The sequence below is a fragment of the Fringilla coelebs genome, assembly GCF_963513975.1.
Source record: "Fringilla coelebs genome assembly, chromosome: 15".
NCBI classification, from domain to species: Eukaryota; Metazoa; Chordata; class Aves; order Passeriformes; family Fringillidae; genus Fringilla; species Fringilla coelebs.
The window spans coordinates 17367418-17383638 of NC_140041.1; the positions used below are offsets into that span (position 1 = coordinate 17367418).

The 16221-nt window shown below is 57.0% G+C and overlaps 1 protein-coding gene across 1 annotated transcript; it reads right to left on the minus strand.

Annotated features, from left to right (window-relative positions):
• Positions 1-229: 229 nt before the first annotated feature.
• On the minus strand, positions 230-15452 carry SH3TC2 (SH3 domain and tetratricopeptide repeats 2; the record flags this gene model as incomplete). Its single annotated transcript, XM_084215613.1, has 18 exons — positions 230-1124; positions 1362-1558; positions 2259-2409; positions 2851-2973; positions 3424-3574; positions 5108-5288; positions 5383-7089; positions 7356-7397; positions 7807-7943; positions 8914-9109; positions 9838-9911; positions 10393-10594; positions 10696-10839; positions 11119-11224; positions 11626-11753; positions 12311-12415; positions 13580-13711; positions 15197-15452. 18 exons carry the CDS (start codon positions 15450-15452, stop codon positions 933-935), a joined length of 4224 nt encoding a protein of 1407 aa, XP_084071739.1. The 3' UTR covers positions 230-932.
• Positions 15453-16221: the final 769 nt, after the last annotated feature.

Genomic DNA, 16221 nt, shown 5'->3' on the forward strand with positions numbered 1-16221 from the left:
ACATCAGCTGGGAAAAGCTCTCCTTCTTCCCTGTGCTCCAGCCCGGAGCGAGAGCCGGGCTCGGGCTATGCGGGGAAGCCGCTCCCGCTGCAAAAATGGGCATTTATTGCTCTCTGGTGGCGAGCCGGGCTGAGCAGCAGAGCTGCGCATCCTCCTGTGCCCGGGAGAGCCGCTCGGGCCGGGAAATCCCTCTAAGGTCATCGAGCCCGACCGTTCCCCAGCACTAACCCGTGTCCCCAAATGCCACATCCACGCTTTGACACCTCCGGGGATGGGGACTCCAGCAGCTCCCCGTTCTTGTGTTCCTGCTCGGGACCTGGAGGTTGGGCGGCAGGGCCGGGGTCAGGGTGGGCTCTGCCTCCCCCTGAGCAGTTTTTTTCTGCCCCAGATGAGGCTGGACCAGCCCCTTTATTCCTCCTCACTTCCCTAATTCTGTCCCTCACTGCCAAAAGCTTTGGTGGTGCTTTTTACAGGAGAGGGGCTTGGCAGAGATGTCACCACAGACCTTGTGGAGCAGATGAGGATAAAAACCAGGTGTAAATGACGGAATTGCTATTCTAAACACGTTTGGGTCGGGCTGAGCTGCTCCAAGGTGTGGGGCAGCTGTGGGGACACACACATGGCAGCACTCCCCAGTCCCCATCCTGGGCAGGGCACTCCTGAACCTCCCAGGAGCTCAGCCCTGCTGCACCCCCAGCTCCAGCACCACTGCAGGGGCCTCACCCTGCCCTGGCTGTGCCACCTCTGCTCTGGGCACAGCTCTGCTCCTGGAAAACAAAGGCAGGGTCCCAAGTGCTTGGGAGGAGGAGCCCAAACCCTTCCAGCTCCTCAGGACGTGGTGCAGGAGTCTCCTGGGCCGGTCCTGGCGGGCACACAGACCTCTCCCGGTGCTGCTGGATGGCTCCACTGGCGTCCCCAGGGTGGCACACGGGTCACACCACGTGGCCACCCTGGCTCAGCCACCGGGGCCGGTCCGTGGCACAGCCTGGGGTGCCCTCAGGTCCCCCTGGGGCTCCGGGGATGGCACCCAGCTTGGCACAGAGCAGGGCCTGCAGCTCCCGGTCTCCCAGCTCGGTGGCTGCAGCCAGGGCCAGCAGGAAGTAGGAGGCTGCATCCTGTTCATCCTGAGCAGAAAACACAGGACAGGAGTTAGGAAGCGGCTTCCCTGGAGCTCACGGGGCAGGAGGGAGCTGGAGCAGAGCCTGGGGGTCCAGGCAGGACCCAGGGCCACATGATTTCACTGGAATGGTGCTAAGTGCCAGCACTTCTTTCCAAATCACCTTCCCCCCTACAAAAGCATGTGACCTCCACCCTCAGCCCTCCATCCCAGCCACAGCACCATGGGAGGGCTCCTTTCCTACCTTCAGCTTGTGCAGGGCCAGGTTGCCCAGGTGCCAGTAGACCTTGCAGTAGTACAGGGCCTCTGCTGAGCTCTGCAGCACGGGGGGACGCATGGCCAGGGTCTTCAGGTAGCAATCCTCGGCCATCTCGTGCATGTGCAGCAAGTCATAGGCTGTGGCCAGGCGGTGGAAGGCAACCAGCTCCTGCAGCTGATCCCCTGGGAAAGAGAGGGGTGGGATCAACCAGCTCCTGCAGCTGATCCCCTGGGAAAGAGAGGGATGGGATCAACCAGCTCCTGCCATGGATCTGGGAAAAGGTGTGTGGAATTAACCAGCTCCTGCCATGGATCTCCTGGAAAACTTGCTGATCCAGCTCAATCCATCCCCAGCCCTGCTGAGCCACTCTGGATGCACTTTCTCAGCAGCCTGGGGGCATGGATACCTCTGAGAGAAAGCACAGCCATGGGCAGGGTGGTTGATGCCACAGCTGGACAGATTGGCCCAGGAGTATCATTCAGCCAGGGGACTTTTTGGGATGCTGGAAGGGGCTGTTACGAGACTGATCCCATCCCAGACACTTTAGCTGGCATTTTGCCCATCCAAACTATTTCTGTAATGGGAAGGGGTGAAGTTTCTAGCAGAACCAGGGCAGAGAGGAACTGCTGAGTCCCGTGCTTTCACCAGACTTCCTGTGCTCTGGGGTAACAAAAACTCTCTGCTGTCCAATAGCTGAAAAAAGGGGAAGTGGCCTTAAAAATCTGTCATGACTTCGGGTAAGAGCAGATCCAGCAGTGTTAGGAAAGCAGGAGATCCCCTTTTCACATGGATCTTGTTCTCATCCACAAGATTCAGTGGCTCCCCCAAAAAATCACCCACTGCCCAGTAATTGCCAGTAACTTCTGGGTGTAAATCACTCACCAACCCTGAGGCTGAGCCTGGCTGCCAGGGTGGCAAACTCCAGAGCCTTCTCATAGCCCTGCAGGCTGATCTGCAGCTCTGCCAGTTTGTTGAACAGCCTTAGCTCTGTCTGGGTGGCTTTGAGTTTCCTGGCCAAGGGCACAGCTCCTCCCTAAGGAGAGAGAATGGTGAGCTCAGGATGTTCCTGGAGGATCAGCACTGCTTGAGAGGGGTGGCAGAGCAGCAGGACAGGGACCAAGGCTGGAGATGGGCACTGTAGGTTTAGGTTTTAGTCCCTTGAAAATTAGTTTTAAATGCCAGAGTCTCTCAGACCCAGAAACTCACATCCCTGCCCTTCCCTGGGTGCCTGAATTCTGACTGGGTGTACCCAGGAGTGACCAGCTCACACTTAACACCACCAGGATTTGTAATGGAAGGAGCCCATTCCCAACCCCAAAAGATCTCTGAGATTTTTTGCAAACCTGTGCTCCAAGCCTCCCACTCTGGCACCCTTGGGATCACCCCATCCCTCTCCACCCTCCATGCTTGGGGCAAAGCCCTCCCAGCCACCAGAGTGGGGACACAGGGACAGAATGCTCCGAGGGCTCCATACCCTGTAAAACTCCACTGCACGGGCCCTGTTCCGGCTGCCATTGAAGAAGGTGTCACCTGCTTTCTCATAAAGGTCCATGGCCAAGGAGAAGTTTTCCCCTTTCAGAGCAGTCTGGATGGCTGCCTGGAAGGAAAAAGGGGCTGGAGTGACATTTGGAAAGGCAGAGACACTGGTGTGATTAAATAAACCTCAGATTTTAGGAGCTGCTCTTCCACTTTGCAGCTCAGCTGATAAAATAATGCTGGGGATGGAGAGGTGCCAGAAGTCTTCAACTCCAAGCACTTATCCCTTATTTATGGATATTTCAATGGGAACTGCTCACTTGGCACCTCCAGCTTCTTTTGGCACTCCCACATCACTTTCTGACTCAATTAATTCACTTATTTTCACCCCAAAATCCTCTAAACTCAGTGGATGGAGACAAAGAGAGGAAATTCAGTGCCTGAGGGTAAGGCAAGAGCTCCTCCTTCCAGCAGCAGGTTCACAGTGCTCAGAACTTTCCTTTCCAGGTTTCCCAGCCCCAAAAGGCTGTGATGGGAATGCAGGGCACAGCTCCAACCACCTCCCCCATACCTGGAAGTACATTTCCACCAGCTCATCCTCCTGCAGAAGGTAATAGAGTTTTCCTGCCTGTAGCCAGGCCTCTGCTGCCTTCACAGCCTCCTGGAGGTCAATGAAGATCCTCAGGCTCTGCTTGGTGCAGTCCAGGGATTGTCTCAAAGCCCTGTGATGGCAACAGGCAAAAAGCCACCTCAGAGGAGTCACAGAGCTGTCCCCAGGCCACCTCCCCACGGCACTGACCCCCTGCCCTCTCCTCCTGAAGCTACCATGGGCTGGGGACAAAAGGACACGGTCAGCTCTGAGCAAGGTGTCCTGGTAGGATCATGGACATCTCCATGGGTTAATGCTCAGGTTTAATGGGCATTTGGCCACCTTAGGACAGTTCAGGACAGCAGTGGTCCCACTCAGGCTGCTCCTCACCCCTGGGTGATTGAGAGAGCTTCATCCAGGGCACCTCTGAACACAATCTGTCTCCCTAAACCGAGTCCCAAAGTCACTCTCAGCTCCACGTGGGAGCACAGGCAGGGAATGCTTGTACCTACATGTCCCAGACAGCACCTGGCACCCAAACCCACACCTTTTCCTGGTGTTTGTCCCCTGTGAGATCTCTGGCAGCATGTCCAAGCCCCTTTTCCAGCCCCTGGTCACTGCAGGACACAGGGCCAGGCAGTGGCATGAGCCAGAGGGCTGGACATGGAGTCAGCTGTGGGGAAGGGAGAGCCAGCAGTGTCCAGGGCAGTTTGTTTGCTTGGTGTCTCTCCTGCTGGCAGGCAGGTCCCAGCTGTCCTGGGAGCCCAGGCAATGGGGTGCTTTGTGATCCTAAATAGCCCCGTTCACATGACAGACATCTGCTCCCTGAATACCTTCCCCCTGCACTCACCGTGACCTGGCTGGGGAGGTGAACATCCCAGCTGGGGACAGCCCTGCCCATTTGTCCTTCTGGGACTGGGAACTGGCTCTCCACTCTTTGATCTGATTGCCTTCAAGGTCTGTGGCCTGTCCCAGCCCTCTCCTCTCCTCTCCTCTCCTCTCCTCTCCTCTCCTCTCCTCTCCTCTCCTCTCCTCTCCTCTCCTCTCCTCTCCTCTCCTCTCCTCTCCTCTCCTCTCCTCTCCTCTCCTCTCCTCTCCTCTCCTCTCCTCTCCTCTCCTCTCCTCTCCTCTCCTCTCCTCTCCTCTCCTCTCCTCTCCTCTCCTCTCCTCTCCTCTCCTCTCCTCTCCTCTCCTCTCCCACACAGTATTAGGCAGGGATTAAAGGTGAGCTGATACTGGTTTTAAGCACCTCCTGTGGGTCTTTAGGCCCTCCCTGGGGACAATATCACAGCAGATATAGGAAGGGCAGCCTTTGCAACTGGAGACTGAAACCAGACTTACTCAAAGAGCTGATAAGGAGCCTGTTCTTGCTGAGGAATGGTGATTAATTATTGGGATAAGCTTCCAAAGGAAGCAATGAATTCCCTGTCACTCTGCTAAAGCCTGGATGTGTCCTGGAAAACTGTGTTTGGCCACACTCCAGCTCTGTCTGGCACAATGTTTGCCAGCTCTGGTTGACATTGAGCTGCTCCTTCTCAGAGCACAGTGACAGCTCATAGCTCTCAGAACCAGAGCTGTGGGGCAGATGGAGCCACACCACCCTGCTCGAGGGACACCCCAGAGGAGCCACTGCACCCTGGCAGCATCCCACAGCCCAGGCACTCACTCAGGTGTGCCCAGAGCCTGGTAGAGCTGGCTGAGGGCCTGCCTGGCGCTGGCCTCCAGCTCCCTGTCCTGCAGCCGCCGTGCCAGGGACGCCCAGTGCTCGTGGTAGGTGATGCAGGCCCGCAGGTCGGGGCACACTCTGCTGTAGAAATGGCACAGACGCTCCGTGACGTGCAGCTGACCTGTGTGGGACAGGGAGAGGGAGAAGGACAGCTCAGGGGACGGCGCTGGGAACCTGGCGGGGTGGAACACTGCCCGGCTCCCCTCTGTACTCACTCCTCAGGTTCTGCCACTTCAGGGCAAAGCCCAGCGCCAGCTCGTAGCACAGTTTGGCATCTTCCCTCCTCTGCCTGTCCACCATGGCCTGTGCCAGCCACAGCAGCACCTGTGCCAGCTCGGCGTCCAGCTCTCGCTGGCCCTGGAGCTCGGCATAGAGCCGCACGGCCCACAGCAGGTAGAGCTCGGCCAGCTGGGCGGCCCCGCACGAGAGGCTCAGCTGGCCCAGGTTGGCCAGGGCCACGGCCTGGTTCCTCCTGCTCCCCGCCTCCTTGGCCTTGTGCAGGGCCCTCAGGAAGTTCTCCGCGGCCTCCTGGAGGCGGCCCTGGGCGGCCAGGGCCATGGCCAGCAGGTTGTGCACGGCGCCGCGCGGGGTCTCGCAGGCCGCGCCGCGCAGGCAGCGCCGCAGCTGCCGCAGGAGCTGCCCGGCCGGGCCCGGCCGCCGCTGCAGCAGGTACAGCCAGCCCAGGCACAGCGAGGACTCAAAAGCCTCCTCCTCCCCCAGCACTCTGGCCAGGGCTGCAGCCCTGGCTGCGTAGGGAACGGCCCCGTCCAGCAGCCCGTGCTGGAGGTACGTCCTGGCCAGGATGGCACAGAGCGTCCTCTGCATGGGCACGGCCCTGCTCTCGCAGCAGAACTGCAGAGCCTGCCTGAGGTACAGACAAGCAACTGCTGGGATGCTGCTCCTGTCCAGCTGCTGCCTCCCCAGGAGCTTGGAAGCATTTTGGAGGATGAAGCCGGCTCGCCAGACGGGGGTCGGCGTCCCCTTGGTGCTGCTGGGAACAAAGGACCTGATGGAGGCCAGCGCGATGTTCGGCAGGCACTTCTTGTCGTAGAGGTAGCCCAAGGTGGCAGCGGCATCCAGGGGCCCAGCGCGGCTGCCTGGGCTGAGCCAGGTGCTGCTGAGACACTGGAGATGCTCCAAAAAAGGCAGCACCTCCTCGGTCCTGCCCAGCTGCAGGAAGAGCTTGACAATGAGGAAGCAGATCCGGGCCTCCAGCGGGGCGTTGCCCACGGCGATGGATTCCCTCAGGATGTAGGTGAGGAGCTCCAGCTCGTTCTCCGAGCTGAAGGAGCGGCCAGGCAGGCACACGAGCAGGGTCACCGTCTTCCCCAGCAGGGAGGAGAACTTGTGCTTCATGTTCTGCTTCAGGTAGATGGAGGCGAGGCTCCCGTGCAGCGCTGCCAGCAGGGGCAGGTCCCCAAAGCCCCTGTCCAGGACACTCATGGCTTCCTCAAAGTACACCCGGGCCTGGGAGAATTTGACCTTTTTGATGCAGAGCTTTCCCAAGAGGAAACAGAGCCTGACGTGAGCCCAAACTGAACGAGTCCTCTTGGCCCAGTTCCGGGAGGTCTCGAGGTACAGGACCAGTTCATCCTCATCAGAGAAGCCATAAAAAGTGGAGTGGAGAAAGGAAAAGCTGAGATCATAAAAGCTTTGAAAACTGGGCACAAAACTGTCTTGGTTGAGGAAGGTCAGTATGGGGTCAAAGACATCAGCATCCTCCATGTGGCCAGCGTTGAGGTCGATGAAGAATTTGGGATAATCCAAGTCATCCAGCTTCTCCAGGAGAACATCTTCCAGTGTGGCAGGACCTGTTTCACTGCCTGGGCTGGACTGCTCTGAGGTGCTGCTGGTAGCCCAGTCATTGATTTCCTCCCAAGACTGGAGCACCTGGATTTCTTTACTGCCATGAAGAGCAGCCTCTGGAAGGGACAGGGAAACCACAGTGAGATCAGGAAGAAATTCTTCCCTGTGGCTGCCCCACCCCTGGAATGTCCAAGGGCAGGTTGGACGGGGCTTGGAGAAACCTGGGATGGTGGAAGGTGTCCCTGACCACGGCAGGGGGTGGGGCTGGATGACCTTTAAGGTTTCTCCCAACCCAAACCATTCTCTGGTGTTTCCTCCTGTCCAAATTCACCCTCAGAAGCCATCACCAAAGCCTCCCCCTCTGTCCCCTCCTCGTACTCACCTGGTGGCACTTGTGGGAACACGGCTGTGGGTTCAAACCCAGCTGTACAAAGAGACAAACAGAAAACAAAACCCCAAATCCTCGGTCGGTGTCAATGTGCAGAAATCAGCTGAAGTCCCAAAGCCACCCAGCCAGAACAGGGAAACAGAGAACCCCCAGAAACCCCAACCCTGGTCCTGCAGGCCAGGCTCAGTGGAGAGTAGCGTCTGCCAGGGTGAATCCCAGCTCAGGAGCTGCCCTGGCAGCAGAGAAGGGCCCTACAGACTCCAGCATGGCAGGGTCACCTCCTGAGGACACCTCCACCCTCTGTCACCATGCTGAGCACAGGTTTGTTCTGCCTCCACCCCAGAAGTTGCCTCCACTGCACCCCCACGGTCTTGGGGCTCTCCAGGCCCTGCCCAGCTCTCCCTGGGGATGCAGGGACTGGGATATGAGGGGAGGGGACACTCACTCAGCCTGTACACAGAGGTGATGTCAGTGTGTGCCAGGTCCCCCAGGAGGGTGGCAAAGTGCTGCTCGTCACCATTGCAGGGGATGTGCAGCACTGGGGACTTCTCCTCTTCGCTCAGAAACACAAAGCCCTTTCCCCTGGGGTGGGGCAGGAGAAAAGAGTCAGCGTGTGCCCAGCCCCTGACACTGCAGCTGGCCTTGGGATGGGATGGGATGGGATGGGATGGGATGGGATGGGATGGGATGGGATGGGATGGGATGGGATGGGATGGGATGGGATGGGATGGGAAGTTTTCCCATCTATTCTCCTCCTACCACCACAGAAGTTGTGTTGCAGATGAACACAGGATTCTGGACACCTTCCCCATCCAGGTTCTCCATGAAGGATCAGAAAGGTGCCAGAGGAAGGGACCTATTGGTCGGTTTTGGAATCAAGAAGCCACAGGACACCACCTGATCTGCTCTGTCACTTCTGCAGTGTCAGAGAAAAGTGCTACAACTCACCTGGAGCGAGTCTGAGAGGGGAAAGCCCAGCAGACCTTGGTTAAAACCTTGTCCTCCTACACACACTCTTGGAGAAGCCTTTTGGGATGGGCATCGAATGGAAGCCACCACCAGAGACAGCTGCTGAGTCAAGGTGGGATTTACCACCCTCCCTCCCGGGACAGCTCTCGCTGGGTCCTTGGGAGGGTGTGGAATTCTGCTCTGTGCCAGTGGCCGTTCTGCCTCCACACCCAGGGCAGGAGGAAGGAGAGCAGGATTTGTTTCCTGGGCAGGGAATGCCCTCCCCACCCTTGCCAGGGTCCCAGCTCCTCAGAGCTACAAACTGAAAACATTTCTAGGACAAACTGGGAAACCACCTTGCAGGAAGCCAGATTAGCCCAGGGCTGGATCTGTTCCTCTCCAAGAACCACCTGAGGCAGGTGAAATGCAATTTCTTTTTCTGGGCTGCAGCAGAGCCTGGCCAAAGCTTCTGCTCACACCTCAAACCCACCCTCTGTGAAGGTCCTGCAAAGGGAATCACCCGCCCTAGCCTCCCACACAGCCTTGAGGTTGGATTTGGAGCCTCCCCTCCCTTTTCTCCATAATTTAATTTAAATAAACTCACAGAGGTTCACAAGCCTCGGGGTTTACATGTTGGGTGGGAACAAAGCCAATGCTCCTGGTGCTGAGGGATTTGCCCACAAACCAGGGCAGCCCAGGGATGAAGAATCCAATGATTTCTATGGGGTCTCCTTTGGAGAAGCTCAGCTCATCCCACGCTGCTCCTCTGTGATCCTTGCTGGCGATGCACCTGCCTCTGACTGGGAAATCAAGGCAAAAAAGGCAATTTCAGTGGGATCCCTGCTAAAACTTCCTCACTGGAAGAGACCTGGGCAGGGAGAGGCCATGATTCCAGCTGCAGAGGGCTGCCCCTCTCTCCACTAAGATTTGTTGGGATCTTGGGTCCAGCTCTATGCCATTTCTCCTTGACAAGTGGGTTATAATACAAAATAAAAGAGATGGATAAACTCCACCCCTCTTCAGCTGCAGCCTGGAAGGTGACTGGAAATATGGATTTTCATAGACACTGCCTTATCTCAACTCTGCCAGGAGTGAAATCCTGGACAGTGCAAATGTCCATCCCTACATGACAAAGTCACAGCTGCAGGGACTTCCTGTGTCCAGCTTGCTCTGAACTGGACTGGGGTTAAGGGCTGGGTGGAGGGCACAGGTTTCATGAGAGCACAAGAGGAACCTCATGGTTTGAAACCTCACCCCTGAAACAATTAAAAGAAACATAAAATTGAAGCAGGACAGGGAAAAGCCAGTGGCAGGAGGGTGTCACCAGCTGCTCTCTGCTCTCTGTGTTCCTCAGAAGATGGTTTGCAAGTTCTGATCTGCATTCCAGAGAGTCCAGAGTTGCAGCATTCCCTCAGAGCCCCTGTGGTGGGGTCAGTCCCAGAAGAACAGATGGATTTGTGGCCATTTGTGGCCAAACCCAGGTTTTGTGCCCAGCCCTGGGACAGTGCCTTGCACAGGTGTCACTCACCAATGGCCCGAGAGCTTGTCCCGCTGATCTCCTGGGAGAGGCCAAAGCTCACAGCATAATTCCTCAGGAACCACCTGCAAGGCAAAAGGGACCTCAGTGGTCCTCGTGAGCACTCCTGAGCTCAGGCCAGCCCAGGGATGGTGTCACACCCCAGGGGAGGAGCAGGATAAATTTGCCATCTTTAGGAAAGGTTTCTCCAAGTAAAAGGCTCAGCCAGGTGACAAATGTTAAGTCCCACTTTGACTGGCATTGCCTCAACTTTTTCTGCCACTTCTTCATCTGTTAATCAGAGATAACCTCATGTATGACCTCAGTCAATATCTTACAAAAATCACATCTGAAGTAGGAGCATGTCCTTGCTGTGTCCCATTGACAGGGAATGCATTGATTCCAGTCTTTATGCCTAATGTGGATCCTCCTGGAAATATCCTCACGGAACTGTGAGGCTCTTGCCCTTTGCCAGAGGCAAGAGGAGTTTCCCAGCCAGCCTTGGTGCCAGTCATGCACCAGGATCAGGAAAGAATCCTGGTTTGAGCTCTTTCATTCACCACTTACTGGTAAAAGGGGTGAGGTATCGGCTCCAGAGCAGTCACAGGCACCACCCCTCGCTGCCCCGTCAGCAGGGACATCCCTTCCCATTTGGAATCCTGTCCAGCACTCTTCACATGGATCAGCTCATTCCTGCAGAGCTGCAGACCCTCCTCTCCCTCCTGCTCCAACCTGCAGATGCCAGGCACTGCCCTGCAGAAAAAGTTCCCTGCAGAGAGAGAGTCAGAGGTGGGATCGGTGCATCAGGGGCTCCAGCACAGCCCTGCTGGAGGATTTGCAGGAACTCCCCCATGTGCATTCCCATCACACCTTCCTGGAGGAGCAGATCCATGTAGATGGTGGCCAGGTGCTCCTCATCCACGGTGACCCTGAGCTCTGTGTCCTCCACCAGGGCACAGTCCAGCCAGAACTCCTGGGCAAAGAGCAGCTGCTCCAGGCAGGTCCCCACGTACCCTGAGAAGCCAAGAGGGGCATCAGGATCAGCACCTCCTTCTCTGGGCAGCAGGAAGGGTCTTGGGGATTTCCAAATGGCAGGCAAAAGCTTCTAATTTTGTCTCCAAACTTTCCCAAAAGGAATCCCCCGATTCTCACTGATCCAAACAGATAAATAACAGATTGCAAAGTTTTCTAATTCATTTCTCACTGTCCACCCTGAACACTGCAGTTTGGAGAAGGCAATGCCTTCTCCAAAAACCCTCCTCACACTGTCTGTTTAGACCTTGGAAACATTACCTAAAGTCAGATAGGTGGAAAACTTCCAGACTTCCTCCAGGGTTTTGAAGGTAAGGAGGAAGCGATCCTCATGTGCCTGCATGCAGACCAGCCTAGCTGACAGCTCCTGCACAGGGGAGACAAAGCAGCATCAAGGGACACTCCTGGAGCCTTGAAATCCAGCAGGGAAGGAGAGTTCAGTCCAGGCATCCTTCCTGTAGCTGGGATTTGTTTATATAAAACCCTGCCTGAGAACTCTGTGCCTGTCCAGAGCTGTCCCCTCCAGCAGGGACATGGACTTGGTGATCCCAGCCCTGTGAATTCCTGGCTATTTAGGCTCAGATCCCCCAAAACAACACAAGGCTCAGCTTTGCCCTTCACTTGCCATCAGTTCATCTTCCCCATCATTCCAGTCCCCTCCAGAGTCCCCTGCAGTGGCCTTAGAGGAACTCCTCAGCTGGGTTTGGCACCCCAGCACACCTCCCACCATTCCAGGAGCATGCCAGCATGCTTGCACGGGGTTTGTACCTTGAAGAGGGCACAGACACTTCTGTCATCACTCTCCAGAGACCAGAGCTTCCTCCTGGCAGCCTCCTGGAGCTGGGCATTGCGGCACCGGCTGGAGCGGCTCTCCACAGAGAAGGAGAGCGAGAGCTCTTGGAAGGGAAAAGAGGATGGAAGGGGAGGAGGAGCTCTGTGGCACCCAGAGCCACCCCTGCCACCCTGCCAGGGCCACCAGAGCCTCCAGCCGTGGGTTTCTCTGGGGCTGGATTGAAGGCATTGAGACAGCAGCTCATGTTGGGACTCAGGTGTTTATTATTCCTTATCAGTAAAACAGTCTCACTGCTGGGAGTTCTGCAGCCTTTCATTAGAAGGCACAAAATGGCCAACAATCTCTTGGTACAAGGGCTTTTAAGACTAAACTGTCCAATTAAGAGCTGACACCTGGATTATTTTCCCTTTTAACCCAATAACTGATCCCACAGAGCTGCAATGGGGACTTTTCTGCCCAATTACAAAATGCCACCCAGACCCATGCAGAAGGAGGAAGAAGAAGCACAAAGAAGAAACCCAGGACAACACCCTGTGCCCTCCATGCTGCGATGCTCACACAGCACAAGCCCAGCCCATCCTCATCCCTCAGGCACCAAGGTGAGACCCGAGGCACCACGGGGAGCCAGGAGATCTGTGAGGTGCCCCAGGAGCTCCTTACCTGGGGGACAGCTGTCCCTGAGAGCCAGCAGCACCACCGGGGGCTCTGGGGAGCCGTGTCCTGCCTCGGGAGCGGGGCTGCTCCACTCTGCCAGCCCAGCCTTACCTGGAGGGGAGGGGAACAGCAGAGCTGCTGGGAGATGCTGTGGCAGAGCTCTGGGATGTCCTGCCTCAGCTGAGAGCTCCTGGGAGCACAGCCCTGCACATCTGGCTGGGGACTGTGTGACTCTGGAACCACCCTGAAGTCACGCTCGAGATCCGTGGGATTGATGGGGTCTAACTCCCTCCTTCCCTTGATGTTGGGCTTTTTTCCAGTGCTGGAGTGGCTCTGGAGTGAGGGGATTTCCCTCCTTTCTCCTGGCCAGACCCTCAGATGAGCAAATCTGTTAAAAGGGTGAATCCCCAATAGAGATTTTTTTGGAGGAGGCCTCAACTCGCCAGCAGAGGAGAGCCAAGGCCTTGCAAAACTCTTGGTTCAAAAATCTGAAAATCAAAATGAGATTTTCTCCCCTGCCTGCTCTGCTGGGTATCCAAAATGCAAGCAGCATTCTCCCTGCTCCACACATCATCAGCTATTGCCATAAAGGATTCAGGGCCAGCTATGTGAGCTGCTAATTATGTTAATGAAAGCTGAGGCACACACAACTCCAGCCCTGCTCTTCCACAGCTGCTTTGGCAGTGGAGGGATAACCAGATTAAACCCCAATTTTTGTCAGTAATCAGACAGGATTTGTAAGACAAACATGTACCTGGAGATGTGGAGCTGGAATGTGCAGCAGCTTTTTAAAGTCATTTCTTTGACCAGAACTCTGCTCTACAGTTCTTTTCACTGAGCCAGCTTTGCCAGCCACCCAAATAAACTGGTATTTGCATGCAGAAATAGAATTCTTATTTAAAGAAATAGAATTCTCATGTAGAGCTAGCAAGTAGAAAAGAACAGCCCAAGGCTGGACAGGCCATGAATAAGTTTTGCTTTGGAAGAAAAGGCTCTGCATTGAACAAAGTCTCAACATTTCATGTGGCAGCTCTGTCCCCTCCACATGAGGAAATGGACAAGGGGGAAGTGAAGGGAGGCAGAACTAAATCTGAGCTGGCTCCTGCCACTGCTCCACTCCTCACTGCCCTCCTCCCCTCTCTGTGCCCGCAGAGCCTGGGGCTGGTGCCATTCTCGGGGGTTGGGTACCTGGTGCCATGCCCTGGGGATGGGTCCCTGGTGCCATGCCCTGGGGATGGGGATGGGTCCCTGATGCCATGCCCCGGGGTTGGGTACCTGATGCCATGTCCTGGGCATGTGTCCCTGGTGCGGTGCTCGTGTCCCTCCACCATTGTCCCCGGCGGTGCAGGCGGTCCCCGCGGGGCAGGAGCTCGGGCGGGCGGGGCCAGCAGGACTCACACTCCTCACCTGGGGAACACGGAGGGGGGGCAGAGGCGTCCGCATCCCTGGCAGCATTCTCCCAGCCTGAGAGGTGTCCCTGGGATGTGCCACAGGAGGTGGCAGGTGGGACACTGCTCGTGCCACCTCTGCCAGCAGCAGGACAGAGCCCGTCCATGGGTCCCCAGAGCCCGGCCTCACTCTGGTTGCTCTCACGGCTTCAGTGTTTATTTTCATTTGAGCCAGGCTCAGAAAGGGAACTGGGAGCTTTTTTTCAAGGGACCAATTGAAACTGCAGCTGGGGAGCTGTTCCCAGCCGTGCCAGTGACTCACTGACCTCCTCAGTGCCAAAATATTTTGTACCAGTGGGCAGCAAACAGCTCCAGCCCTAGCTCAAGTCCCAGCACTCAGGGCTGCACTCCTGGCTCCAGGGCTGGGTGCTCAGGGCACCTTCTGGCCCTGCCTCTGCCGGGCCACACGTGGCCACAGTGGCTGGCCCTGAGCCATGTCCCTCCTCCAGCTCACTGGGACACCCTGGAACAGGAATGATGCCTTGGGGGATGCCAGCACCCCACGGGCTGTGCTTGGAGGGCTCCTGGGCAGGGAGGGGGAACACCAACAGCATGGGAATAAACCAGCCCCAGAGTCACCCTGTCCCCTCCCTGGCCAAAACCTCCTGCCTCACTCCCTACACGCCCCAGTCCAAGAGGAGAGAGCACCAGGAGCCATCCCAGAGGAAAGGCAGGCGGCCAGAGGGGCCAGTGCTCAGTGCCAGGGTGTCCCCAAGGCTCCCAGCCCATGGAAGGGGCTCTGCAGCCCCACGGGCACCTTACCTGTGCATCCCAGCGCCAGGTCCTGGTGCCAGGGGGTCCCCAGGCAGCAGCCCATGTGTGCAGTGACACCAGCAGTGGGCTGGCAGAGGGCTGGCAGGGGCAGGGCTGCTCGCTGCCCGCCCGGCACCGGGGCTGGGCACGGCCACAATGCACAATGTCCCCTTTGAGTGGCACTGCCACGGCGGGGGCGGCGGGCACGGGCTCAGGGGAGGGCTTGGGAGGGAGTCACTGCAGCAGTTAGCTTTGGAAAGGCCTTTAAGGGCATCAGGTCTGGCCACACACCTAACAGTGCCAAGGGCACCACTAAACCATGTCCCTAAGTGCCACATCTATGTCCTTTAAATGGGGACTCCACCGTGTCCTGGATGGGCTGTGCCAATGCTTGCCAAGCCTTTCCATGGAGAAAAATTCTCCCTGATATCCAACCCAAACCCTCCCTGGTGCAATTTGGGACCATTTCCTCTCCTCCTGTCCCTGTTCCCTGGGAGCAGCCCCCTGGCTGTCCCCTCATGGCGGGGAGCTGTGCAGAGCCACAAGGGTGAGTCTCCTTTTCTGCACTCTGCCTCCGGGAGGGCAGTGCCCATCCCACATGGCACATTCCTGCATTCCTCCTCTCGCTCTGCCAAGCCTGCCCAGCTCCCAGCTGATCTCCCCCAGCTGCAGAGGCAGAGCTGCTCCTCACCTGCAGGGATGTCCAGCTGGGGCCCATCCGGCGTCCTCCATCCGGGGCTGGCTGTGATCCTGCACCTCCTCCCTGCCTGATGCTTCTCCCGTGTCACCATGGGGGCAGCTGGCAGCGCCACGGGCATCTCTGCCAGCTGCATCCAGGTGAGCTCTGCAGCCCAGGCACTGCGGGCACCCCGGGGGCAGCGCTGTCCAAACCTCACATCCAACAGCAGCAGGAATGGGCTGGCTGCCCTGCAGGATCCCTTGGGCATCCCAGGATGAGGGTGAGCCTCATTCCCTCCTCACTCACATCCTCAGAGCTTCCCCAGCCCTCAGGGTCAGGATTTGGGGTGTCTGGGAGGGCTCACTGAGCTGTGGGGGGTCTGCAGAGCATCTTTGGGCAACAGCAACACAGCCCCTGCAAATAAAACCCAAAAGGGTTTAGGGAGAGAACTTACAGGGTGGGAGAGGTTTTAGGGATGGATTTTTACTCCAGCAATCAGGCAGAGCCACCACTGCAGGGATTTGTGTGCTGGGGTTGCTCCAGGAGCATTACTGGCTCTCCCAGGCTGCATCCCAAGCCATGGCAGTGCCTTGGACTTCTCCAGAGTAGGGAATAATTAATCCAGGGATTAATTATTATATTAATTATTATAGGAGGGAATAATTAGGCCAGGCTGGATGAGGCCATGAGCTCACTGGTGCGGTGGAAGGTGTTCCTGCCCACCAATAGAAGTAAATTTTAAAGTCGTTTTTAACCCAAACCTAATGATCTCTGTGATTCCATGACCCAGAGAGGGAGTTTGTCACCAGATTCCCATGCCTGGCACAACTGCAGTGCCCCTAAAGCAAAGCCTGAGGAGTACCCAGCTGTGGGAATGGCAGGATGGAACCCACCTGGCATGGAGCTGGCAACTTGCACACAAAAGGGAAGCCAGACCAAACCTCTGCAGGGAGGGCTGCAGCCAGAGGTGCTCAGGGCACACTGTCAGAGCAGGCTGCAGGAGTGGGGATTCCTCACCCAGATCCCCAAACACCACC